General features: G+C 55.1%; 11 protein-coding genes across 11 annotated transcripts; 5 read left to right on the top strand and 6 right to left on the bottom strand.

Annotated features, from left to right (window-relative positions):
• Nucleotides 1–247: 247 nt before the first annotated feature.
• Nucleotides 248–1,296, top strand: BO86DRAFT_72393 (uncharacterized protein). Its single transcript, XM_025677598.1, has 3 exons — nucleotides 248–279; nucleotides 347–565; nucleotides 625–1,296. Exons 2-3 carry the CDS (start codon nucleotides 458–460, stop codon nucleotides 1,114–1,116), a joined length of 600 nt encoding a protein of 199 aa, XP_025528510.1. The 5' UTR covers nucleotides 248–279; nucleotides 347–457; the 3' UTR covers nucleotides 1,117–1,296.
• Nucleotides 1,037–2,356, bottom strand: BO86DRAFT_388782 (seipin co-factor family protein). The gene has a single exon (XM_025671947.1). The coding sequence runs from the start codon at nucleotides 1,988–1,990 to the stop codon at nucleotides 1,292–1,294; it is 699 nt and encodes a 232-aa protein (XP_025528509.1). The 5' UTR covers nucleotides 1,991–2,356; the 3' UTR covers nucleotides 1,037–1,291.
• A 229-nt stretch (nucleotides 2,357–2,585) lies between these two features.
• BO86DRAFT_388781 (beta-N-acetylhexosaminidase) lies at nucleotides 2,586–4,924 on the top strand. The gene has a single exon (XM_025671946.1). The coding sequence runs from the start codon at nucleotides 2,931–2,933 to the stop codon at nucleotides 4,734–4,736; it is 1,806 nt and encodes a 601-aa protein (XP_025528508.1). The 5' UTR covers nucleotides 2,586–2,930; the 3' UTR covers nucleotides 4,737–4,924.
• A 75-nt stretch (nucleotides 4,925–4,999) lies between these two features.
• BO86DRAFT_409361 (uncharacterized protein) lies at nucleotides 5,000–7,050 on the bottom strand. Its single transcript, XM_025674407.1, has 3 exons — nucleotides 6,933–7,050; nucleotides 6,508–6,798; nucleotides 5,000–6,358 (listed from the first exon to the last, which is right to left on the bottom strand). Exons 1-3 carry the CDS (start codon nucleotides 6,957–6,959, stop codon nucleotides 5,156–5,158), a joined length of 1,521 nt encoding a protein of 506 aa, XP_025528507.1. The 5' UTR covers nucleotides 6,960–7,050; the 3' UTR covers nucleotides 5,000–5,155.
• A 187-nt stretch (nucleotides 7,051–7,237) lies between these two features.
• BO86DRAFT_447789 (glycine decarboxylase subunit T) lies at nucleotides 7,238–9,040 on the bottom strand. The gene is made up of 2 exons (XM_025676605.1): nucleotides 8,616–9,040; nucleotides 7,238–8,555 (listed from the first exon to the last, which is right to left on the bottom strand). The coding sequence occupies exons 1-2, from the start codon at nucleotides 8,993–8,995 to the stop codon at nucleotides 7,514–7,516; spliced, it is 1,422 nt and encodes a 473-aa protein (XP_025528506.1). The 5' UTR covers nucleotides 8,996–9,040; the 3' UTR covers nucleotides 7,238–7,513.
• Nucleotides 9,041–9,216: 176 nt separating this feature from the next.
• BO86DRAFT_388778 (uncharacterized protein) lies at nucleotides 9,217–10,069 on the bottom strand. The gene has a single exon (XM_025671945.1). The coding sequence runs from the start codon at nucleotides 9,714–9,716 to the stop codon at nucleotides 9,402–9,404; it is 315 nt and encodes a 104-aa protein (XP_025528505.1). The 5' UTR covers nucleotides 9,717–10,069; the 3' UTR covers nucleotides 9,217–9,401.
• Nucleotides 10,070–10,830: 761 nt separating this feature from the next.
• On the top strand, nucleotides 10,831–12,233 carry BO86DRAFT_428393 (uncharacterized protein; the record flags this gene model as incomplete). The annotated part of the gene is made up of 4 exons (XM_025675580.1): nucleotides 10,831–11,281; nucleotides 11,368–11,560; nucleotides 11,655–11,793; nucleotides 11,868–12,233. The coding sequence occupies 4 exons, from the start codon at nucleotides 10,831–10,833 to the stop codon at nucleotides 12,231–12,233; spliced, it is 1,149 nt and encodes a 382-aa protein (XP_025528504.1).
• A 374-nt stretch (nucleotides 12,234–12,607) lies between these two features.
• Nucleotides 12,608–13,250, bottom strand: BO86DRAFT_378721 (uncharacterized protein; the record flags this gene model as incomplete). Its single annotated transcript, XM_025670640.1, has 2 exons — nucleotides 12,608–12,939; nucleotides 13,016–13,250. The coding sequence occupies 2 exons, from the start codon at nucleotides 13,248–13,250 to the stop codon at nucleotides 12,608–12,610; spliced, it is 567 nt and encodes a 188-aa protein (XP_025528503.1).
• A 1,184-nt stretch (nucleotides 13,251–14,434) lies between these two features.
• On the top strand, nucleotides 14,435–16,312 carry ugd2 (putative UDP-glucose dehydrogenase Ugd1; the record flags this gene model as incomplete). Its single annotated transcript, XM_025669839.1, has 5 exons — nucleotides 14,435–14,663; nucleotides 14,731–14,883; nucleotides 14,920–15,071; nucleotides 15,130–15,267; nucleotides 15,344–16,312. The coding sequence occupies 5 exons, from the start codon at nucleotides 14,435–14,437 to the stop codon at nucleotides 16,310–16,312; spliced, it is 1,641 nt and encodes a 546-aa protein (XP_025528502.1).
• A 392-nt stretch (nucleotides 16,313–16,704) lies between these two features.
• BO86DRAFT_388776 (25S rRNA (adenine645-N1)-methyltransferase) lies at nucleotides 16,705–18,571 on the bottom strand. The gene has a single exon (XM_025671944.1). It carries the CDS (start codon nucleotides 18,240–18,242, stop codon nucleotides 16,734–16,736), a length of 1,509 nt encoding a protein of 502 aa, XP_025528501.1. The 5' UTR covers nucleotides 18,243–18,571; the 3' UTR covers nucleotides 16,705–16,733.
• A 373-nt stretch (nucleotides 18,572–18,944) lies between these two features.
• BO86DRAFT_72304 (putative C6 finger domain protein) lies at nucleotides 18,945–22,244 on the top strand. Its single transcript, XM_025677597.1, has 3 exons — nucleotides 18,945–19,221; nucleotides 19,278–20,898; nucleotides 20,958–22,244. Exons 1-3 carry the CDS (start codon nucleotides 19,056–19,058, stop codon nucleotides 22,198–22,200), a joined length of 3,030 nt encoding a protein of 1,009 aa, XP_025528500.1. The 5' UTR covers nucleotides 18,945–19,055; the 3' UTR covers nucleotides 22,201–22,244.
• Nucleotides 22,245–22,707: the final 463 nt, after the last annotated feature.

Here is a 22,707-nt window from a genome sequence, read left to right as displayed (position 1 = left end):
CCCGAAAAGTTACAGCAAATAGTAATGAGGAACTCGGAGTTAAGGATGGTTGATCGACTTGACCTATCATCTCTGCTATCCTAGTTGAATTAGCCTGCATAGCCGGCCCGGCCATGATCAGATGTATATGTGCAAAAGCCTCACCTGGCCAAAGATTACTTAAGCTTATCCCCCTTTTATCAACAACTCTGCACAAAAGTCGGAAATTGACAGCACGACTTCACTTGGCACTCTAGACTATGGGGCTGTGTCAGTTTCAGCCCCAAACATGCCAAAAAGGTTAGCGTCTCAGGGTCCGGTGTCTGTCAGCCTTACCAGCATGGCACATTTAACAGCCACAGTAAAGGGCCCCCACGTGAGAGGCATCAACATATATCAAACCGCTTCCTCCCCGTTTCTTCCTGAGACCATCTGTCCTACCATTGAATTTCGGTAGTGTTGTGCACGTCAAGGCAACATGAGCGAATCAAGCGAATCCGTCTTGTCAATTCTCACTGGACAATCCTGGTTCTGGGATCCCATGCAGAGCAATGAGATCATGTTCCATCCGGACGGCAGTGGCCACGTAAGAGAAGCCCCCTTTCTTTCATTTCATTGAAACTAAAAAAGCTAAGTCGAGACTAGTTGATCTGTCGTTATGAAACCCAGGTGTGGATTATGGCAGAGTTGGATTGGAGATCCCTACGCCCAGCTTCTCTCGAGCAGGTTGCTGCGATCACCACCGATGGCCTTCTCAGCGAATTCGAGATTGCGATCAGGCTATCCCAGAGACAAATTGCAGAGTCTTATGTCCCCCCTGGTCGTCGCATCAACGAAGCTTTACTCACCGACAAGGCTTTTGAGCCCAAGGTTTTCACCATACGATTGGAACGAGGTTCATTCCTTACTCAGCATGATAGAACGGGGGGCAGACAGGGTGGAGATACCTCAAGATGGGCTATGCGTCTGGTCTTTGACAGGTCTCCTTATCCCCAGGCCGAGGAGTGGAAGGAGATGACCAGCAGTCTTCAGGCGCATAAGATGTGGGAGTGGAATGAATTTTGCAGCCATCAGCTGCCTGAGCAGGGTCTTCTGGCAGCGACTTGGTCAAAGCTTAGGGAAACATTTGTCTCCTGACGATCTATGAGAGAATAGGTGTGGATTTGTCAGAAAATAATTACAAGAATTCAATGAACAGCGACCGGGCTATACATCGACGGCTCAATTTCCCTAGACCCTTCTGACTCAACAATGACCATGCCTCCATACCCGCATCCCTTCCACAGTCCAGGTATCTGTCATTTGGCTCTGCTCATCCTTCCTTTTGCTCACCACCCTTCTCTTTCCCTTCCTCCTTGCTTGAATTCTCGTCATCTTCGTCATCAGACGAGCTTCGTGACAGCCAGAATCGAGAAAGCATACCACCCAGATAGGTCTGATCGACCCACTTGATGACACTGTAGAAGAACCAGCCCCAGCCCCACATCGAGACCCCCATCATGCTAGCCACCAAGAGGACCGGACCGAGGATGAGCAGCGACAGAACACACCAGAGAATAACTGCTACGGCAGCAAACAAGAAGACACCGGCCAGGAAGACGAGCAACGGGACTCCGCAGCAAAGCAGCTGGCAGATGAGGAAGGTTGTGCTGGCCGGCCGCTTGGATGCGGCGTCATACAGACGGGCTTGTCGTGGTCCCGGCAAGAGCCAGGATAGCCAGCCCATAAGGTATGATTCCATCTTGTCGAACATCCGGGGTACCCAGCGACGATACCACTCGCGCATAGGAGAAAGAATAGGGCCGTCATTGTTCTGATCGCGCTGGGCGGACTTGACTCCGTCTTCGTCTCCAGGGAATTGGCCGGGCAGCACTGAGTCGGTGGTATTCTGGGCAGTCTTGTTGACCGTCTTGTGGCCCTGCTGAACCGTAGACTTGACGTCCCCGGTCAACTTAGGGGGTCGGCCCTGTAGGCCGCTGGTTGCCACGCCGGTCGCTGTGTTGAGGGACATTGTAAGGTCGGCACTGGCAGTGGTGCACGCGATTCAAGCGCACGGGCTTTGTATGGAGGATGAATCAAGGATAGAGAGACTGTAGTAGCAGCACTGTATCTTCTTTTCTTTCGTGAAGGCGAGCGACAGTAAATAAACAACACGATGGATAGAGGGGGAAGTATGAAATCATCATCGTTTTAAACCGGGTTGCCGGTAAATGACGTAGTGGGCGCCGTCATTCGTAATATGACAGCTGCTATAGCGTCCCACTCAAAGCAGTTGATTGCACCACCTACCATGGTAGGTAAGTTCTGACTGGAGTCCACAGTACTAAGGTACGAGCATAGTGTGGCCTGGCATCAACTACCAGGTGGCTGATGAGAGCTTATGGAAGCGGAAATGAAACTGATCGGGAATGTCTTCCACAGTTCTGTTCCAAGCGTGGCACGCAGACCCATCAGGCATACGCTAGCGGCCTGAGGCCTGAGGATTGCTTGGTTTGTTTGTTTGCATGTTTGTTGTGCTGTACTACTTCCCTTCCAAAATTACTCCGCACTTTATCTACTCGTAACTAGGCTGTAGATAGTCTCACGTCTCCACTCAAATACTACCCTTTCACCTTCTTCTGTTGACTAGTGTCTAGTAGCAGTACCACCTTGCCACCTTTACAGCTACTAGTCTAGCACCGATTCACCCCGATTCACCCACATTCAAGCCAACCACTCGATCATACTTCGCGCAAGTGAATCTAAGCTAAACATGCAGCAGCAAACATCTTGGAATGCTGATCCCGCCCCCTCTTCTGCACCCCCTGTCCTGGAGGTGCCTGGGCCATTAATCACCTGGCCTTTTTCTTCTCTGGTCAACCTTTCTTTATTTATTCCTTTCTTCTCTTGCTTCCGTGCCACCTTTCAATCTACCACTCCTCGTCTGTTTTTGAATTGGTAAATCGCCTACAATGTTGGTTAGTCGCCTCTGGCCAGTATTTCTAGTACTGGCTACGGCCTCCGCTGTCTCAGTGAACCCCTTGCCGGCCCCGCGCAACATCACTTGGGGATCATCTGGACCCAAGCACTTGGCTGGCTTTGTGACTTTACGCGCACCTAACGACACCGACGACAACATCCTCGCTAATGCCTGGAATCGCGCCTGGAAAACTGTAGTCGACCTGCAGTGGGTACCGGCCGCCACCGAAGCACCCATCTCAAGCTTCCAGCCCTTCCCAACTGCGTCTCCCAAAACCACTCAAAAGGACAAGCGCGTCTCAGCGCCCTCGGTGCAATATGTCGATGTGGAGATCAAAGACATCACTGCGGACCTTCAGCATGGTGTCGACGAGTCCTACACTCTCGAATTGACTGAGGGGAGCAGCACGATTGATATCAAGGCCGCGACGGTCTGGGGAGCGCTGCATGCGTTCACCACCCTTCAGCAGCTGATAATCTCGGACGGCTCGGGTGGGCTGATCATCGAACAGTGTGTCTCAGTCCAAGACGAACCCCTCTATCCGTACCGTGGTATCATGATCGACACGGGACGGAACTTCATCTCCGTCGGCAAGATCTACGAGCAATTGGACGGAATGGCACTTTCGAAGCTGAACGTCCTGCATTGGCACCTCGAAGACACTCAATCCTGGCCCGTGCAGATTGACTCCCACCCCGAGATGATCCAGGATGCGTACTCGCCGCGCGAGATTTTCACTCATGCAGACATGCGCAGCGTGGTTGCATATGCCCGTGCTCGTGCCATTCGGGTGATTCCCGAGGTTGACATGCCCAGTCACTCTTCGTCCGGATGGAAGAACGCGGACCCAGAAATGGTGACCTGTATCAACTCGTGGTGGTCGAACGATGACTGGGCTCTGCACACGGCGGTCGAGCCGAACCCGGGCCAGCTGGACATCATCTACCCCGGCACATACGACGTAGTGCGGGACGTCTATAACGAGCTCTCAGATATCTTCCCCGACAATTGGTTCCACGTCGGCGCGGATGAGATCCAAGCCAACTGCTTCAACTTCAGCACGTACGTGACGGAGTGGTTCCAAGAGGACCCCTCGCGGACCTACAACGACCTGGCGCAGCACTGGATCGACAACGCGGTCCCGATCTTCCGCAACTACAGCACCTCGCGCCGACTGGTCATGTGGGAGGACATCGTTCTCTCGACCGAGCACGCGCACGACGTCCCCACCGACATCGTCATGCAGTCGTGGAACAACGGGCTGGACTACCTCAGCAAGCTGACGGCGCAGGGCTACGATGTCATCGTCTCGTCGTCGGACTTCATGTACCTGGACTGCGGCTTCGGCGGCTTCATCACCAACGACCCCCGCTACGACGTCATGAGCAACCCGGACCCCAACACCCCTAACTTCAACTACGGCGGCAACGGCGGCAGCTGGTGCGCCCCCTACAAGACCTGGCAGCGCATCTACGACTACGACTTCACCACCAACCTGACCGACGCCCAGGCCGCGCACATCATCGGCGCGGTCGCGCCGCTGTGGTCCGAGCAGGTCGACGACGTGACCGTCTCCAGCCGCTTCTGGCCCCGCGCCGCCGCCCTGGCCGAGCGCGTCTGGTCCGGCAACCGCGACGAGCAGGGCCAGAAGCGCACCACGCTGATGACCCAGCGCATCCTGAACTTCCGTGAGTACCTCGTCGCCAACGGCGTGCAGGCGAGCCCGCTCGTGCCCAAGTATTGTCTGCAGCATCCCCATGCCTGTGACTTGTATCGTGACCAGAGTGCCGTGCACTGATGATATGTACTCACGAAATAAGCCTTGGGTGTACAAATCTTGCCTTTTGGAAGACCCCTCGTTGGTTTGTGGTCAGCATTGGATGATCTAACGGGCTACTTATGAATGGCTGCTGTAAGCCGAATCATCTTGCATATGTGTATAGGTGCTACTTAATCGAATGGCATAAACCCACGAATATACTTGCCGGTTGAACCGTGCATGGCATCGTAGTCTACCCAGATCCTTGGGCGTACTAGACCTATCTGGCGTCCCCAATGTAAGAGAAAGACTGCAGCGATCACACCGCGTAGACACCGTGATGACCCACGTTCAAACCATCCAATTTCCAGATTAGATTACCGCATTAAACCCGCCTAACACCCATAGAAGAAAGATATATAGACATGCCCGCAAACTTCACAACCAGAAAGAAATCTTCACCTCCGATCGCGCTTCAACGGCGAAAAAGCCGGGACACCGCCGAACCCCCGGCCGCGCGCCGTGCCCGCCTTGCGGAAATCGAAGTCCATATCATCGTCCTCATCATCGATGATCAGCTTCTTCTGCTGGCCGCCCAGCTTGCGCTTGCGGACCTGCGGCTTGGCCAGCATCGAGACATTGCCCGCGCCGAAGATGTCATCGTCGTCGTCGTCGTCATCGATCGGATCCAGCCGCCTCGACGCCTGTCGCGGTCTTCTCGAATTGCCAGCGGTAGCTGTCATCGTCGCAGTAGCCGCGGTGGTCTTTTCCGGCCGCGCCTTGCCCAAGCTCAGGGATTGTTGGCGGGGTCTTTGTGCAACTGCAGCTGCAGTTGCAGTTGCAGTTGCGGGGACATCCGGTTCACGGATTATACTGTCCTCGAGCGAGGAAGACTCCTGGTCGCTGTCGTTGTTGGCGTTGTCGGCATTAATCTCGTTGGACTCTGCGTCAGCCGAGGGAGCACCGGTCGTCCGGTTCAGGAACGGGGTGATCGAGAAGGCGGATTTTTCGCCGGGCAGCGCCGCCACGGCGGCGGCGCGCTTCTCCTTCTCCGCGTTCTTGGCGCGGACCGCGCCGGGCGTCGCGATCGTCAATTCCGGGTTGATCCGCGCGGCGGCCGCGTATCGATCGGTCGAGGGCTGGTCCCTCGACCATTTGACGGGGACGATACTCGTCCCGGCCTGGATAGCTGGCTGGATGGAGCTACTGCTGTTATTGCTGTGGTTGATCTGGGCCTTGCGGAGCTGATCCTTGGTCGCGAGGAGCTTTTTCGTGAGCGTCTCGATCTTATCTTCCAACGCGGCTTTCTCAGCATTCCACTTTGCAGTGGCTGCTTGTTGTTGCTGCTGCTGTTTTTGTAATTGTTGTTGTAATTGTTGTTGCTGCTGCTGCTGTTGCTGTTGCTGCTGCTGCTCGGACCCCGCGCGAGCGGAACGCGTCCGCTCGTGCGCGCGCCGCTCATTCTCAAGCTCGACCTCCAGCGAGCTCAGCTGCCGCGAGAGCGCCTGCTTCTCCGCCAGGAGAGTCTGTGACGAGCTCTCCACCGACTGCAACCGCTGCACCTCGGTCTGCACCCCGGCCAACTCCTTGGCCAGCCGCATCTTCTCCGTCATCAGGGCTTTCACCTCGACGGAGGTGTCGGACATGGATTCCAGCTCTCGCTGCTCGTAACCTCAGTAAATGCTTTAACACGAACAAAACCAACGAAGCACCAAACAATCACAACAACAAGATATCAAAACCTCCTCGTTCACCTCTCCCCCCCTCCCCAAGTCATAACAAGAATCCAGGGAAAAAAAAAAGAACTTACAGCAAGATTCTCCTTCTCATGCCCGAGCACATACACCGTCTGCTGGATGCGGTCCCGCTCCAGCGCGACCTGATTCAACCGCCCCAGAATCTCCAGCTCGGCGGAGCGCACCCGCCCGATCTCCTGGCGCGCCTGATCCAGCTGCTGCTGCAGGTTCTCGTTCTCGAACTGCTGCAGCAGCTGGTCCACGCGGTGGACGCGGCGGGCTTCCTGGTCGAGGAGCTGCGCCGCGGTGCTCACGGTCTGGTCATATTCTCTCTCGAGGGAGAGTGTATGCAGACTTAGGTTGTACTGGATTGTGGGAGGTTAGTGGTTTGTGTGTATTGATGTTGATGTTGACAGGGGGGCAAGCAAATCTTCGGTTTGCGTTTCTGGGGCAATTGGGGAGGTTCCGCGCGGAGGAGGGGGGGAGGAGAGGAGCTTACGTCTTCGGCGGTGCTGTCGATGCCCATTCTTTGTTGGGTTGTCACTCGCGAGGTTATCGAGGGAGGGATTGTTATATTTGCGATTGTATGCCTGGTTTCAAACAATTAAAGGTATAGGATGGGGATAAAGCGATTGGTGACCACGGCACGTGAAGGAGAAGGATGTAAACAGAAGGCTATCTGCACGTGACCAGACTGCGATGCAAATCACCCAAACAGTGCGATCTAGTGCCTGATATCCAAGGCATCAACGGTCTTATCGCCATCGGCCTCGTTCACATTACGTATTTATCCAAAGCTTTTCTGAAATTCAGATTGATCCTTAATTGCTGAGGCAGAAGTTGAAATCACCCAGCGGTGAGCCTCGAAGATCCACTGGTTGAAGCTAAACATGCAGAGAGCCAAAACATAAACTTTGTATGTACAGTACAAACCGGACTTAACGTCATACCATCATCGCAAAACAAGACACTGGGGAATCTAAAATATCTCACCCAGATGAAACAAAAACAGACGCTGAAAACACCTAATGTCTATCCATGTAACGAGTCCTTCACCAAGAAGAAAATGGTTGGCCAGTCTCAAGCCTTGGGCCGGTAGAACTTGCTCTCAACCCACGGCATCCCCGTGACCGTGGCCTTTCTGACCTTATTCCGGACCAGCACCCCCACCTCGGTCCCCTTCTTGTGCAAGCCATTCTTGATGTAGCCCATCGCGATGTTTACACCTCCCAACGACGGACTGGGCAGACCGGAGGTGATCACTCCGATCTGCGCGCGGGACTCGTCGTTCAGATCCACAATGACAGCGCCTTCGCGAGCAGGGGAACCCTTCTCGACGGTGAATCCCACCCGGCGCTGGGAAAGGGTCTTGGCAGGGGACGCGACCTGGGGAAGGATCGTAGCAGCGCCGTTGAATTTGGCGGTGGCGGGATCGCGACGCTCCTTGCCCACAAGCCAGGTCAGGGATGCGGAGGGAGGCGTCTGCGAGGTAGAGATGTCGCTCCCGTACAGACACATGCCTGCCTCGAGGCGGAGAGAGTCACGGGCGGCGAGACCAGCAAGACGCACCTGCTCGGGGTTCGACAAAAGGAGTTCTGTGACGCGGCGGGGAAGGGATGAATCCTTGGCAGTGGGAATGCTAATCTCAAACCCGTCCTCACCCGTGTAGCCGGTGCGAGAGACCAGAAGGGGCTCCGCGCTCGTGGTTCCATCGGGGAAGATCAGGGTGATCGACCGGCAGTTGCCGAAGTAGAGGGTGCTGAGGTCAGAGTCCTTGACCAGAGGCTGGAGGACAGAAGCAGCCAGAGGGCCCTGCAGGGCAACGAGAGCGCGGTCATCGAGAATCTCCCAGTTGATAGACTCAGGGCCGTGAGTGGACCGGTAGATGTCGATCTCAGCTTGGAGGAAGGCAAGGTCTTCAGCGCGGCGGCCGGCATTGGTGACAAAGTAGAAAGTATCAGAGGACAGACGGGTGATCACAGTGTCATCGAGTATACCGCCTGTGCCATCTTCGAGGAGGCAAGAAAGGGTCGACGTGTTGGGCTTGAGCTTGTCAAGAGAGGAGGGTGTGATCTTCATGAGCAATTCCAGGGCACCGGGGCCGCTCAAGTGGTGCTGAACCCTGCAATTCTGTGTTAGCTAGAACGAAACCCAAGGTAGACAGTCAGGCACTAGAGCTTACATGTGGCTAACGTCAAACAAACTGGCCTTTTCGCGGGTCCAGTGATGGCTCTCAACATGGCTCAGGTCAGAGTATTGGAGGGGCATAGAGAACCCCGCAAAAGGAACCATCTTTGCGCCGTTTGCAACATGGACGTCATATAATTGCGTTTGCTTCAGCGAGCCGGTAGAGGCTGAAGAGGATGCATGGCGCAAGCCTCCGTTTGCGCGCAACGGAGCAATTGCAAGACGAGGGCGAGCAGTAGAAGTCGGAGAGGCAGCGGCGGAGCGGAGAACGCGCGGCGCAGCAATGAGGGGTTGTGACAGCAGGGTTACGCTGCGAGAACGCGAATTGGCAGCCAGAAGGCGAATGCCACGACCAGTAGAGCGGATGGAAGACATTGTGAGCTTTGATAGTGAAATATGAAAAGATTGAATAGAAAGAAAGGAGGAAACAAGAAGGGAAGGGGAAGAAAGATGTCGGAGTAGATGGCGGATGCGGAGAAGCTTGTCGATAAGCGGGAAAGTCACATGCCGATAGGACAGGCCAATTCCGCGGAAAGCGGATCGGCAATCAGCTCAGCACAATGGATTCGATCTGCCAGCCATGCCCAGTGGACTTTCTTGAATTACCCCACTACAGAAAATAAACATCTATGGATAAAAGTATCATGAATCTCGATAGTGATAAACGATACTGAGTATATGTGGCGATTGATTGTCTAGCTAGTGCAAGAGGTGCCCATGATAGCACCACATTTCAGCTTAACCATGATCACAACATGAAGAGTGAATATGCCCTCAAGACTTAATCAAACTCGTCGTGAGCAGCCTCAAATGCATCCGCCTCATCGTTACCGAAAGCTCCTCTCTCCATTCTAACCCCATCGGTGAACGAATATCGGTCGGGGATTGGATCGCTGTATTGATTGACAGTAGACTCGAACATCTCTTCCGGTGTCCAGTTCGAAGTCGGGTCAGCAGCTGCATGGGCCCTTGTGCTTCCTGAGGCGTCCTGCAGTCGAGAGGCAGCTTTCTGATCTTGAGTGGTGCTTCTCAAACGTCGAGTCTGGTCATCGTTCTGAGGGAGTCGAATGCCTGTGTCGGTTTTGGAGGACGGCATTGTGTTTTCGAGAATAGACCTGGAGAAAATTAGACATTATTTTCAGGTCTCCGACGATGATCTGGTTACTTGCTAGTAAGATAGGTGATATACTTGATTGCTAAAGGAGACAATGTATCAAGCTTGAAGGATTATTCGCACTTGAACCATGTCAAGATCGAGTGGACTTATATGGGTGGTCAACAGTCCGCCACTTGTGTTTTGCGCTCAGCAGACTTCATACAACTACACACATGCTGCATCACCACTGCGTCAATCATATTGTATACTCTTATCGTGGGGATGCCTAAAAATTAATTTAAAGGATGGGAGGCTGAGATGAGGTCTGAGACTTGTTTCTGGTAAAGTATAAGTGGAAGGTTTGGATACAATAACGTTTGAGCCGATCTCATCACATTGACTCGAACACTAAGTCACCAGGACACAAATATACCTTCATGTGCTTTTTCTGCTGAGGTGTTTCTTTTCCGGATTCCGAGGGGTTAGCTTAATCCGCGCGCCGCTTCCATCACGTATACCTCGTGCGACGAGTGGAGATCTATTCCGACCCAATCCTGGGGATGATTTTCATCTGTAATGCACATTCTATATGTAAAAGCCACTTCGTCCGTGGTAATAACAGCCTTGCTTCTACTTTCGATTCACCTACCGGAAATTGTTAGACAGCCACACATCCTACAGCCCCTTGCCATGAAACTTGAACTAGTCCTTTGCAAACCGTTCTTTGACAAAGTACACAAGCCCTAACAAAGTACTTCTCAACCCCATTATTCTTTCTCCATGTGACGTCCAATCCCCAATACGCAGTCTTTGTTCGTACTTACCCTATAAGCAACTATAAGCAACAAAGCCCCTCGAGACGGGCAAGGGATGGAAGGTGTGAAAGAAGTCGATTTCTACTTTTGTCCGTTCAACCTTTCCCCTCGATGGCCTTTGTTCCCAGCATCTATGGCGAGAAAATGTCCGCTCCTTTAAATCATACGAAGCTGCCAGCCGGCTGCTGCTCTTTCCTTGTAGATAGATACGTTGATCTCTATTCATCATAACACTTGCCTCATCTCAATCATTGTTCGCAATACAACCCGTATTAGATCCTAGAGTCAAGTAGCCAGCGATGCCAGCACAACACCAACCCCAATCCCAGAGAGGCGCAGCAAGCGGCCGCAGGTATCAGCTCCGCTCGAAGGGCCCAGTGGGCCGTGGAGTCTTTCAAGTCTTGGAGGAACTCAAGCCGGCGAAAGTCACCAAATCAAAGCCCAAGCCACAACGTTACAGCTTCGAAGTGGGGATTCGACTACGGATGGTCTCTAAAACAGCGGCGGTACGTTTCATCGGTGGCAGTGCCCCCGTTATCCCGAAATTCTACCAGCGCAAGTCGCAGATCGAGAGTGAAAACCCCGGAGGCAGTGAAAATGGCACCGCATTCTCTGTCGAGCAACTGATTTACCAGACCCTCCCGGACAAGGAGGGCCCAATTGTTGTCCACGCCGAGGTGGATGTCCAAGAAGAGGTCCCCTTCGAGGCAATAGTTGATGCGAAGTTTTTGCCATCGGATGACGATCCTGGTAAGCAATCCTACACCTTGGAATTAGCACAGCACTTGACGTGCATCTGCCTACAACAAAGCTAATCCATATATCGTTCCACCCAGAATTCCAGCGCCGCGCAGACCAATGGCAAATCCCACCTGTAGAAGACCCGGAGCAATCCCCTGGAAAAATCAAGCTGTCCGATTTCTTCGCCGCGGTCCGCAGGGACCTGTATCGCGACCAAAGCGACGTGGACATGTTCTGGTTTATGTTGAAGCTCCTCGAAGATTACCCATCCGATCGGAATGGAGATGTGTACGTTCCACCGCCTATCCCACAGATAATACCATATCAAGCCCTCCTTATCCATCATTCAACAAGACCTAACTCGAAGAACCACAAACTACAGCACCTTCCAAAGCGACTGCTACTTCCCGCTCTCGCGCGAGCACGTCCGCGCCAAGGAAGGTGCCTATTTCGCCTACTACATCACACGATGGAAGTACGTCAACGACGAGCTCGAGACTCCACCTCTCGCGGTCTGCGTGGTAAGCTTTGCCTCGGCCCCCTCCCTCCCATCACCATCACCCCATCCACCCGCAGTAGCTAAAATCTCTGCCAGTGTAACAAGAAGCGCGGCCGAGAAGGCATCGCCCGCTACGAGATCCCCCCGCTCCTACTCCAAGCCTGGATGAACACGAAGCTCGAAACCGAGGGCCTCGCCGACCAGGCCGCATACGTCCTGAGCCAGCAGGGCTGGGACCTCCGGTTCGTCAAGGCCACCATGCCGACCCCCGAAGCGCAACGGCTCGGGACGCCTCCGCACTTCTCGGGGAAGGTCCGGGTGGAGCGGACGAAAGCGTACAATCTGCGGGATCCCGCGGACCGGAAGGAAGCGCTGCGGGCGCTGATGGGTCTGCTGCTGTATTTTCATGATCGTCCGGAGTTTGCGTATGCGAATACCCAGAGTGGGTATATCTTTGTCTAGTTTTGTGTGAAGCTGGTTCTTCAGGCGGGGGTGGTTTGCGGGATGTGAGTTGATCATTGTGGCTCTTTTGGTTTTGATCAGGATGTATATGGATTGTGGGTTATGGTTATATGCCCCACTTTCTAACAGATAGCAGGTGTCGTAGCTCTGAGATGCTTTGTAGATTTCTCTAGGTAGAAGAAGTTAATAGAAATTGGAGCTTAAAGCCACCAATTGCCTAACCACTCAAGATGCATATTACCGACGCCACGTAGCTGGTTACATGTTCAGAGAATACAGTTTATTGGCCGAAAAGAACGAGCAAATTATAGAATAGCATATTCATAACTCATAGCTCATAAGACACGGCAGATGGGACCAACTTAGTCCACTCTCTACCGCTGCACACCGGGGATAGCACCAGCGGCACTCTTGGTACCAGCGGCCAGCGACGAGCCCGCCGACTGGGCGCCCGAGTACAGTCCCTGGCCGGCACTCTTGGAGCCCTCCACGACGGGGTCTGTGACACCCCCCAACGGACCCCCATACGACCCATTCTCATCCTTGCCCTTCCGCTCGGCGCGGTTGATGCCTTCCTTCGAGACGGCGTTGCCCACCGGCGACAGCAGCCCGTTCTCGCCCAGCTGGTTGCCCACGAGATTGTGCACGTCGTCCTGGATCTGATCGACCTGCTTGACGCCCGTGACCTTGGTCTTGTTGAGGTTGTCTGCCCCACACAACGGATAAGGTTAGTGGTGTGTCACCAGGGCGATATGATGAGCAGTTTGGGGGGAGGGAATTACCTTTCGTGACATACGAGGCCTTGTTATCGCCCTTGCCGAACCACTTGAGGTACTGGTCTTCCAGCCAGGGCATCCATTTCTCGTACTGGTCGTTGTAGACCTCCTGCACCCACTCGGCGTAGGTCTGCTTCTTGCGCTCTTCCTCCGGCAGGTTGTTGTAGATGTGGCGTTGTTGCTCCTCGGTGTGGCGGCGGGGCTGGCTGGGGCGGCCGAGGGCGTTGTTGACGGAGTCCATTTTTGGATGTGTGGGTTGTTTGTATGTAGTGAGAGGGGGGTGTAGTATAGTAGCTAGTAGGAGTTGTGTGCTTGCGCTTGAGGATGGAGTTGTATAGAGCTAGTGTTTTGATTTCAAGCTTGTAAGGCGAGCAAGAAGTTTTATAGTGAACAAACCACGGCTGACGCACGCCATGACGTCTGTGGATCTGGCGCAAATGAGCCCAAGCCGGCGCTGTCAACACTTTCATCCAACCGTATGGCAGGGTCCAGGTTCTGGAAGCCGCGTGAGTGCAGATCGTCCTGATATCAATGTCATCGAGGGGGGAGATGAGGGCCGCGACCGGTGACGTCAGGCTATGTGGCTCGTGCGCACCGCGCCACGGCTCTGGGGCATGTGACAGGTACATCCATCATTCTGTTTGTTTAGTTTGTTTGATGTCAAATGAAGAAATGCATCTGATGCTTGATGCATAAGTACAGTCAGTACAGACTGCTGCTCCCTGAGGAGATTTGATGGTGTTGATTGCCAGCAAAAGTTAATGCATAGGTAGATCTGTGGGTTAGCGTCAAAGGATCAGCCAAAAACAGTCACTAGCACCAGCCATTGGGCGACCGTTGGACGAACGCAGGCAAGTTAATATTAGACAGATATTCAACGATTTCGGTATGTCGCCTTCTCACTCTTCTCACTTCTGATAGCAAAAGCATAGATCTCTCTTCTTTAAGAACTCGATAATAGAAAGAGTGACGCTGTTGATGGGGAAAAAAAAGCTGCATCGGCTGTTGACGCGATAGATGGGACTACCCATGCTGTTCCAATTGAGTTGCATATCAGACCTCCTTAGCGTCGCCTCAATGTGGATTCAAGCAGACCAAGGCTGCGAACACGTAGTCAAGCTCGACAAGACCACACCCAATAGCATGTCCATATTTTTAGAACAATTAGTAGTTCGCTATGAGGTGGCCAGTTCAACGTTGCGACCAGACCGCCCTTTGATTCGGGTCTCACACACAACAACCCGCATATAGTTGGCGGGGGGGGGGGGGAGTCAAAAGTCCGTCTGCTTCCCTTTTCCTTTTTTTCTTCTTTAGTTTTTTGTCTGTCTATGCAGTCTGTGCGATAGACGGGGAAGAGGGGTTTTGGTAAGTCGTCGACTGTGGGTTTGGTTTTTCGAGGAGGCGTTATATATCGTTGCCAAAGCAATGCCGTTCTTTCCTCTGTTACTTGTGCTGGCGGGTCTGACTCTGTTCCTTTCGCGACGCCGGTATAAGGCCATCGAAGCCGCGGGTGGTGGGAGTCCTCGAAGTCCTCATGTCGTTGTCAAGGGCCACACGTACTCCGATAGTGTAGACGGGATCGAGCTGCGACCGCTACCGAGTACGAAGATCGAGAACGTGCGTAGTGCATGTATCATCGGGGCGGGCCATGTGGGTGAGTACGCAGTAACATATAGTCTTTTGTCCTGGTGGACTCAAAGAGCTTACTTACCCTGTTCAAGGAGCATTGACCGCCATCATCCTGGCGTCGCAGAACCCGCACGTCCAATTCTGCGTTGTCGATCGCGATGCGAGTCTCATCGAGGCTTGGAAATCGGACCGTCCTCCTGTCCTCGAGCCGGGGCTGGAGGATTTGCTCTTCGATGACCCTCCCGGTTTCGCGATGGAGGCATCCAGCCTCCCGGAAGAAGCGAAGGTGAATGACTCGAGCCAGAGTCAAAGTGTCGAGAGAACGCGACGACAAAGGAAATTGGCCAACCTCGCCTTTTCCACCAACATCCATGCGGGCGTTGTTTCCGCAGATCTAGTCTTCCTCTGTGTAGAGTGTTATCCAGACGCATCGGTGAGACCCACAGACGGCGTCGCAAGACACAGGACTAACCGCTGACAATGGACTGCAGGCGGAGACCAGAGAAGGAATCAACCTAGCGCCGCTTGAGGCTGCAATCCAAGCGATCGCCCAAGTATCGACCGGGCACAAGATCATCGTGCAGAGAAGCACAGCGCCGTGTGGCATCGTCCAGCGCATCAAAAAAGCCGTCAGTAACACACGGAAGCACTCCCCAAACTGCCTGTCACTGGGACTGACGCCCTCAATTTTATTAAACAATCTAGCTCCGCAAAACCGCATCCCCCACCGCCACCTTCGACGTCCTCTCGAACCCCGACTTCCTGATCCCCGGCACGGCCATCCGCGACCTGCTCTACCCGCCGCGCGTGCTGATCGGCCACATCTTCTCCGAGGACATGTCCGTCGAAGCCATCACCGCGCTCAAGCGCCTCTACCTGCCCTGGGTCCCCGAAGAGCGCCTGATCACGATGGACGCCTGGTCCTCGGAGCTGGGCAAGATCGCGGCCCACGCCTGCCTCGCGCAGCAGATCAGCAACGTCCAGTCGCTGAGCGCGATCTGCGAGTCCACCAACGCCAACATCGCCCACATCACCCAGACACTGGGGCTGCCACCGCAGGTGGGGCTGGAGCTCGGGGGCGGCGGTGCTGCCAACTCCCACTCCCACACGGAGATCCGGTGTTTGATCTATCTCGCGCGCGAGCTGGGCCTGCACCCTGTTGCCGAGTATTGGCGGGCGGTGCTCCAGATGAACGAGTTCTATCGCAGCCGCACCGCGAAGCGGGTCACGGAGCGGTTCACGGGCGAGCTGAAAGACCACCGGGTCGCGATCTTGGGTTTCGCGGGGCGCAAGGATTGCACGGTTCGGGATCTGGCGTCTACGGCAGTCGGGTTGGCGCGCGACTTGGTGGGCATCGGGGTGCAGGTGACGGTATACGATCCTCGGGTCCCCGGTGATCAGCTGCGAAGTACGCTGCGGCTCGCGGATGCATCCCTTGAAGCGGTCACGGTAGTTGACTCGGTGGATGCGGCGTGCCAGGGCTGCAGTGCGCTAATACTGCTGACGGAGTATGACGAATTCAGCCACGAGCAGGTGCGGTGGCAGGGCGTTGCTGGGCAGATGCAGGGTCCGAAGGTGTTTCTGGATCTCTGTGGAGTGCTTGATCGGTTCAAGATGCAGCAATGGGGGTTTGATATGCTCCAGCTCGGGGTGAGGCAGAAAGACGCTCATTGATTATGGTGGTTCTGATGATGGCACGATGTATAGGACGGAGGATGGAGTACGGCCGATCAGGGACTCCTTTGACTATTGCTCTTTGCGTGTAGGATTGTTATGCGGGCGTTGAGGAGCATGCTGGATATATTAATTACTGTAATACATACCATGGGTTCACCTGTGGCTAGCTGAATATTTTTATAATTATACATAAGGTCCAGGCAGAAGTCACTGAGTGAGGAGGTATACAACGGCACTTTCAAAGCTCGTAATCAAGGCTCGGCGCTGATCCATGGACGTGACTACCACGGCTACAATGCTGAAGACGGCACTTGTGTACTAGGACTAGTTGATGCATATATTACAAGAACGACTCGCTTGATCATGATTAAACTCAAGTACTTTTTCTTATACACTATTCAAGCACCTTATGCCAGGACTACCGGATCTTGTAGACGCATGGCTTAAGAACAGCTGCTTCTTCAGCAGCAGACATGCCCTTGTCGGACGATCGGTCGATGAACCGCTTCTTGCCCGGGCCGCCGGCACCAGCGCTGGGGGCGGCGGAACCGGCATGTTTGCCCTTGGTCGGGGCGCCACCAGCCTTCACAAACTCCATCTTCACAAACATCTTGTTCGACTTATCGAGGGTCTCCTGCTTGAGGATAAAGCCTCGCGTCCGGAAGACCTCCACGAAGGCTGAGATATCCGTCTCATCATCGGTGTTGGCGGGGCGAGCGTCCTCCGCGTAGATCTCGTTGTCGGAGAGATCCGAGTCCGCGTTATCCGCCGACTGCTTCTTCTTGAGCTTCTTCTGCTCCGCCTTGCTGAGCGGCTTCTTGGCGCCGATCTGCGCCTTCTTGCGGGTGACCTTGCCGAACCGGCTCTTCACCTCGCTGACCCAGCACTCGCCCTTGCCGTCGCTGCGGAGCACCCGCCACGCCTCCTCCACGAACGACACCCAGTTGGTGCCCATCAGACTGAGACAGAAGACCGCCACGTCCACGGATCCGTCCTCCAGGGGCAGATTGGCGATGTCGGCCTTGGTGATCGGGGAGTCCTTCGGGGCGTGCAGATCGTAGCTGAGGAGTTTGAGGTTCAGCTTCTTGGAGGACGGCAGCAGCGCGCGCGCGAGCTGAGCATCACCGCAGCCCAGGTCGGCCACGGTACACAGGCCGTTCGGTCGTCGGGGAAGCGGGGCAACTGAGGGCCGTCCCTTGTTGTTATCGGGCTTGCCCCTCCTGGGCGCATGGGCGCTGCCGCGGGCGCGCATAGCCTTGATGTAGCCATCCACAGGGTTCGAGGGCCAGGACTCCTTGACCTGGCGCGCAAAGCCGGCGTGGTACTCGTCGAACAGTTCGGGGTTCGAGGTGAAAAGCTCAAAGGCCTTGCTCGAGGGCGTGGTGTAGAGGGTCTCGTTAAGATGGCGGAATCGGGATGAGATGAGCTTCTGTCGCATGGCCTGTTGCAGAGGGGTCAGGATGGCTTTCGTCTCCGGCGGCGCCACGGGCATCGCGTCGGTGGTAGTGGCAGATTCCTTGGTGCCATCGCCCTGCGGTTGGTCTTGCTTCTCCTCCGTGTTCTTGTTCTTGTTCTTGTTCTTCCTTTGTCTCTTGCTCTTGGGCTTCTCGCCCTCCTCGGCGGCGGCGTCGGTCGATCGCGGTGCGTCCGCTGCGACGGTCGCGGGCTTGGCCTGGTCCTGCTTCTTCTCGCCCTTCATCATAGCCTCCTTTTCGGCCTTCTTCCTGGCCCAGGGGGTGATCTTCTCCCCCTCAATGTGCCGGCGGAACATGGCGTCCACATTTCCCTTGGTGACATTATCCTCCCGCTTGCGCTTTCGGTCTTTGGGGTTCGGCTTGGATGATTTATCACTTGTCTTCTCGGGAGCAGGTTCACTCTGCTGCTTGAGAGCAGAGTTCTCGAGCGACCAACCCGGTACAGCGAACATGGTTGCGATAGGTTGCCTTTGGGTAATGGTTGATTATCGTTCTGCCCGGCCGTGGATCTCTCAAATTTTCTGGCAAAAAAAGGCGGAGACGACCAGTCGTCGATGTGTTCTGCCGCCCGTCCAAGGGCGGTGAGTGTGGTGTTTTGTCTTGTTTGTTCTGTCACTTCCATTGGATTTTCGAGAAGTGTCTCGGGCATTACGGTAATTTGTCTTATTCCTCGTGGCGCTAATTGCTGAAGTGGTGACCTTTAGAGTTTGATGCATACACACGTCTGAGATCATCTGTCAGATCCAGATGGAGTAGCTGTGGGCTGGTGTCAGGATCTTGGAGAATTGGAGACTGCCCCCAAGAAAGTACCTCGGATCAATTAGATTGTGGATATTGTCTAGACTTTCTACCGAGCAAGTCAGTGATCAGGCCATATGCTTGAGGGAAAATTGAGAAAAAAACACTAGACATGATAAGTAGGACTCCGTGCCTCCCTGCCTGACTTTCTTTGCCATGACTCCACCGTGAATCTCTTTGCACATGCCGCAGCTCTTGGGGTGACAGAAGCAAAGCACGGCATGAGTGTGTATACCTGAGGCATCAACCTTGACCCGTCACATAATTCCAGGCCAATCAGAATTTCACCTCTTTGACAACCAACCTCCACCGTTGTCTGCAATCAACCGCATTCAAGCTTGATGCTACAAAAGTCGTGCGAGTTCCATTCGGAAGTAGAAGTGCGCATTGTCTGTGTCAAGTCGAGTCGGTCTCCTCTCTGCTGGCGATGATTATGGAATTGGTCTCGCTTTCGACTCTGTATCGCTATGGAAAGCACCAACCGTGCCCGGCAGTCTCCGCCAGATCTGTCTATCAGTGGGCCAGGCTCAGCGCAGGGTCCTGACGTCGCAGACGCCGCGCAACTGGACGCGGGATCAAACAATGCAACTTCACAAAGAGTTCCCAAAAAACGTACCAAAACAGGGTGTCTAAGTGAGTGCAACTGGCCCGCTGTAAATCACGTCGCATGTATTAACATCGCTTAATAGCTTGCCGCAAACGCCGTATCAAATGCGGCGAAGAAAAGCCGACATGCAACAATTGCGTGAAATCCAAACGCGAGTGTAAAGGCTACGGGCCCCGCCTGATCTTCAAGAACCCATTGGGCATCTCAGGTCCCGGGTTCGGCCAGCAGCCGGCCTTCAGCGTGCAGACACAGTCGACACCAGTCCCCAGTGAGCACTCGGTGTCTCAGCAAAGAAAGGATAGGCCGGATCAGCCCGCTCTAGCTCCAAAGCTGCCTTTGCCATCCGATGCAGAGACCCGGAATCCCACCGCTCCATCCTCACTGAACGAGGGTCCTGGGATCAGCAGAAGTCCTCCTCAGCCAGTCGTGTCAGGCCAGGTCCACCTTCCTTCGAGTTCGGAGAACTCGTCCGAAAGCTACACCCCACCGGACACCCTCGCGTTCCTTGATCACCACAGACGGCAGCTCTCGACTGATCTGGGGGCGGGCTACTCATGGTCGGACGCTGTCTCTTATCCTCAAGGAGGCCCTTGGCTGCCGAATACCGCACCGTCTGGTGTGAATTTACTGCAAGACCAAGTTAGGACAGCTTCATCTGCACAAGTGCCTCTCTCGCAGTCATCAACATCGCCGTATGGAGATTATATGGAAGATGACGGTGAGGATGACTACTACAGTGGTGAATCAGAGGAGGAACGGGAAGACCAGATCTCTGTGCAGAACTATAACCAGCTTAGCCTGATTATGGCATCTGCCAATCGCGACGAGCGGCAGCTGCGTTCTTTCACTACATACTTGAATGAGCCAAATGTACTCGGCTCGTACATCCCCACCTACGGCTCGTCACCCTTGAACAATCCAAAGACGGCCCGGATCTTCTTGCATTTCATCCATTCCACCGGACCATCGCTATCTGTCTTCGAGCGTCATCCGATTGATCCTTCCACCATGCTTGGCGCCCCCGTACCAACCGCGCAGCAGGGCCTATGGACATATACTCTCCCTCTCAAGGCTCTCGAGAGTCAGGTTTTGCTGCAAGCTATCCTCGCCTTGAGCAGTTTACATATCTCGTTCCTTCAACAAGCACCCCCAACGGTTTCGCTGAAACATTACCACTACGCTCTGAGAAGAGTCGGTGTGGCCGTCGGGCTTCCCACGCGCCGCAAGCAGATCACCACCCTGGCTGCCACGCTGCTTCTGGGATATTACGAGGTGATGGGTGCTGATCACTCGAAATGGAACAGTCACGTGGCAGGGTCGGCGCAACTGGTGCGTGAGATTGATTTTGCCGGCATGACTCGAGGGCTCCGCGCCCAGCGACGGAGAGTATGGGCTCAGCGACAGCAAATGCAGCCGCCGGTCATGGCACTCACCGACAGCTACCTCTTCGGAGATCCCACATCGGACGACGACCCTTTCGCGGAGAAGGAAAGTAGCATCAACGACCAGCTCATCGGGACTTTACTCGGGCGCGCCGTGAATTACGACGAATTCGGGCAGATCAACGATGACAGTGGGAACCCGCGTCAGTACAAGCACTTCACACGGAAAGATATCGAGAACTATCGAATCCAGTGTGACCTGTATTGGTGGTACTGCAAGCAAGATGTCATGCAGAGCATCATCAGCGGGTGCCCCTTGTTGTAAGCTATAAGACATCTCCCCTCACTTATCTCGAGTTACAATACTGACCGCAACCCAGCATGCCATACTCCCAATGGGGTCAATGCCCTCCCCGCGCGGGCATGGGCCGGATGGACGCCATCTACGGGTCTGCCGATCACCTGTGGCTACTCCTAGGTCGCTTGGCAGAATTCGGCTATCGTGACAGGAAACGAAAGCTGAGAACGGCTAAGACTACAGGCATGGAGTGGCGCCCGGATGCCAATCTGGGCAAATTCATGGCCCGGTTCGCCAGAGGACCACCCGGAGCACCAAGAGGAGGCGGACCGCCGCCACCCGGCGGACCCCCCGGCGGACCTCCCCCTCGACAATCTCCACCCGGCGCGCCAGATATGCGTCGTGGTGGTCCACCACCCACCGGCCCCGGCCCCAACGCTCCGCCCATGTACGGCATGGCACCGTCCAGCGGCCCCCGCCGCGCCCCCGCCGTGTTCCTCAACACCCGGGAAACCCACTACCACTACCCGCCCGAAGAGGAAGAAGAGGACACCTCGTACCACGACGCGGAGAAGGAATGGGAAAGCATGGTCGCGGCGTTCGACGCATTCCTCCCCGCCCTGGGACCGTACTTCATGCCGTTGCCCGCGGACTCGGTGCCGCCGATCTCGACCCCCTTCGGCCCCGCCCTGCAGTACCGCACGCACACGATCGCCACGATCTGGTGCTTCTACTACACGGGGCGGATCCTGCTGCACCGGCTGCACCCGTGCATGCCGCCGGCGATGATGGTCGCCGCGGGCGTGGCCGCCGCCACCACGGCGGAATACGCCCAGATCATCGGCCGCATCGCCGCGGGCGTCTACTACCCGCAGTCCTTCCACCTCGAGGCCGGCAGCCTGAGCCCGACGCTGGGCTCGTGCCTGATCGAGATCACGGTCCCGCTGTTCTTCGCCGGCGTCCAGTACACAGACCCCGCGCAGCGCGAGTGGCTCGTCACCGAGCTGCTCGACCTCAACCGCCTGAGCGGCTGGCGCACCTCGGACGCGATCGCGCGCGGCTGCGAGAATGCCTGGGTCGTCGCCGCCGCCCAGGGCCGCGGGCCGCCGTACACCCGTCGCGATAGGACTCTCAACCAGCCGGCGTCCATGTGGACCCCGCCCCCGGAGGCGGAGGAGGACAGCAACGGTGGCGGCAGTGGCCCGTACACCAGCTCGGAACGACGGTTCATCACGGTCAGCAAGCGGCCCAACGCGAATTGGGCAATGGGCATCCTGAGTCTCGAGGATGATATCCTGAACTTGGATATCAACGATCGGACATGATCCTTCCGCTGTCACGTATTTCTTGAACTGGCGCAGCGAAGCTCAAAGCTGAGGTGGACAGACCTGTCAGATGAATTGTTACTCCATCTCAAACCTTGATCAGTGACGATTCACCGTAGCGAGAACCCACTGGGCAGTTTTGATCTGATCTCAGATCACATATCTTGAATGGACCTATTGCACTGTACAGTAACCCACGAGTCTTGGATGCCCTTCCTCGCCGAATTGTAAGAGGGGATCTCTCTCCGCCTCCAGGCTTCGATAACCATCCGTGGCTAGTCCTGGGATTCACATAATAGGTCAAGGCCTTTGGGCCGGCCTCTGTGCACATGCTATCTGCGAGCGCCGTTCTTCGCCCTCCCCTACTGGATAGTAGGGGGAAGGCAGTCGATGATCTTAGATTCCCTTTCTAGTCCCCCTTGAAAGTCCTTCTCATGATGCGAATCCGAGTCTCAACCAGAATACCCCGGCACTTGCCTTGTTGTGCCGTGCACGTAGGTTTTGCAT

Source organism: Aspergillus japonicus, assembly GCF_003184785.1.
Source record: "Aspergillus japonicus CBS 114.51 unplaced genomic scaffold BO86scaffold_19, whole genome shotgun sequence".
NCBI classification, from domain to species: domain Eukaryota; kingdom Fungi; phylum Ascomycota; class Eurotiomycetes; order Eurotiales; family Aspergillaceae; genus Aspergillus; species Aspergillus japonicus.
Note: the sequence above shows the minus strand (reverse complement) of the source record. Positions and strands in the feature narration are given on the sequence as shown.

Coding starts and splice junctions, on each gene's coding strand:
- BO86DRAFT_72393 (XM_025677598.1), top strand. CDS start 458: ATGAGCGAATCAAGCGAATCCGTCTTGTCAATTCTCACTGGACAATCC. Junction 566..624: donor ATCCGGACGGCAGTGGCCAC/GTAAGAGAAGCC, acceptor AGTCGAGACTAG/TTGATCTGTCGTTATGAAAC.
- BO86DRAFT_388782 (XM_025671947.1), bottom strand. CDS start 1,990: ATGTCCCTCAACACAGCGACCGGCGTGGCAACCAGCGGCCTACAGGGC.
- BO86DRAFT_388781 (XM_025671946.1), top strand. CDS start 2,931: ATGTTGGTTAGTCGCCTCTGGCCAGTATTTCTAGTACTGGCTACGGCC.
- BO86DRAFT_409361 (XM_025674407.1), bottom strand. CDS start 6,959: ATGGGCATCGACAGCACCGCCGAAGAC. Junction 6,799..6,932: donor TCGACAGCACCGCCGAAGAC/GTAAGCTCCTCT, acceptor CCCACAATCCAG/TACAACCTAAGTCTGCATAC. Junction 6,359..6,507: donor ATGAGAAGGAGAATCTTGCT/GTAAGTTCTTTT, acceptor GGTTACGAGCAG/CGAGAGCTGGAATCCATGTC.
- BO86DRAFT_447789 (XM_025676605.1), bottom strand. CDS start 8,995: ATGTCTTCCATCCGCTCTACTGGTCGTGGCATTCGCCTTCTGGCTGCC. Junction 8,556..8,615: donor TTGTTTGACGTTAGCCACAT/GTAAGCTCTAGT, acceptor ACAGAATTGCAG/GGTTCAGCACCACTTGAGCG.
- BO86DRAFT_388778 (XM_025671945.1), bottom strand. CDS start 9,716: ATGCCGTCCTCCAAAACCGACACAGGCATTCGACTCCCTCAGAACGAT.
- BO86DRAFT_388776 (XM_025671944.1), bottom strand. CDS start 18,242: ATGTTCGCTGTACCGGGTTGGTCGCTCGAGAACTCTGCTCTCAAGCAG.
- BO86DRAFT_72304 (XM_025677597.1), top strand. CDS start 19,056: ATGGAAAGCACCAACCGTGCCCGGCAGTCTCCGCCAGATCTGTCTATC. Junction 19,222..19,277: donor TACCAAAACAGGGTGTCTAA/GTGAGTGCAACT, acceptor ATCGCTTAATAG/CTTGCCGCAAACGCCGTATC. Junction 20,899..20,957: donor ATCAGCGGGTGCCCCTTGTT/GTAAGCTATAAG, acceptor ACCGCAACCCAG/CATGCCATACTCCCAATGGG.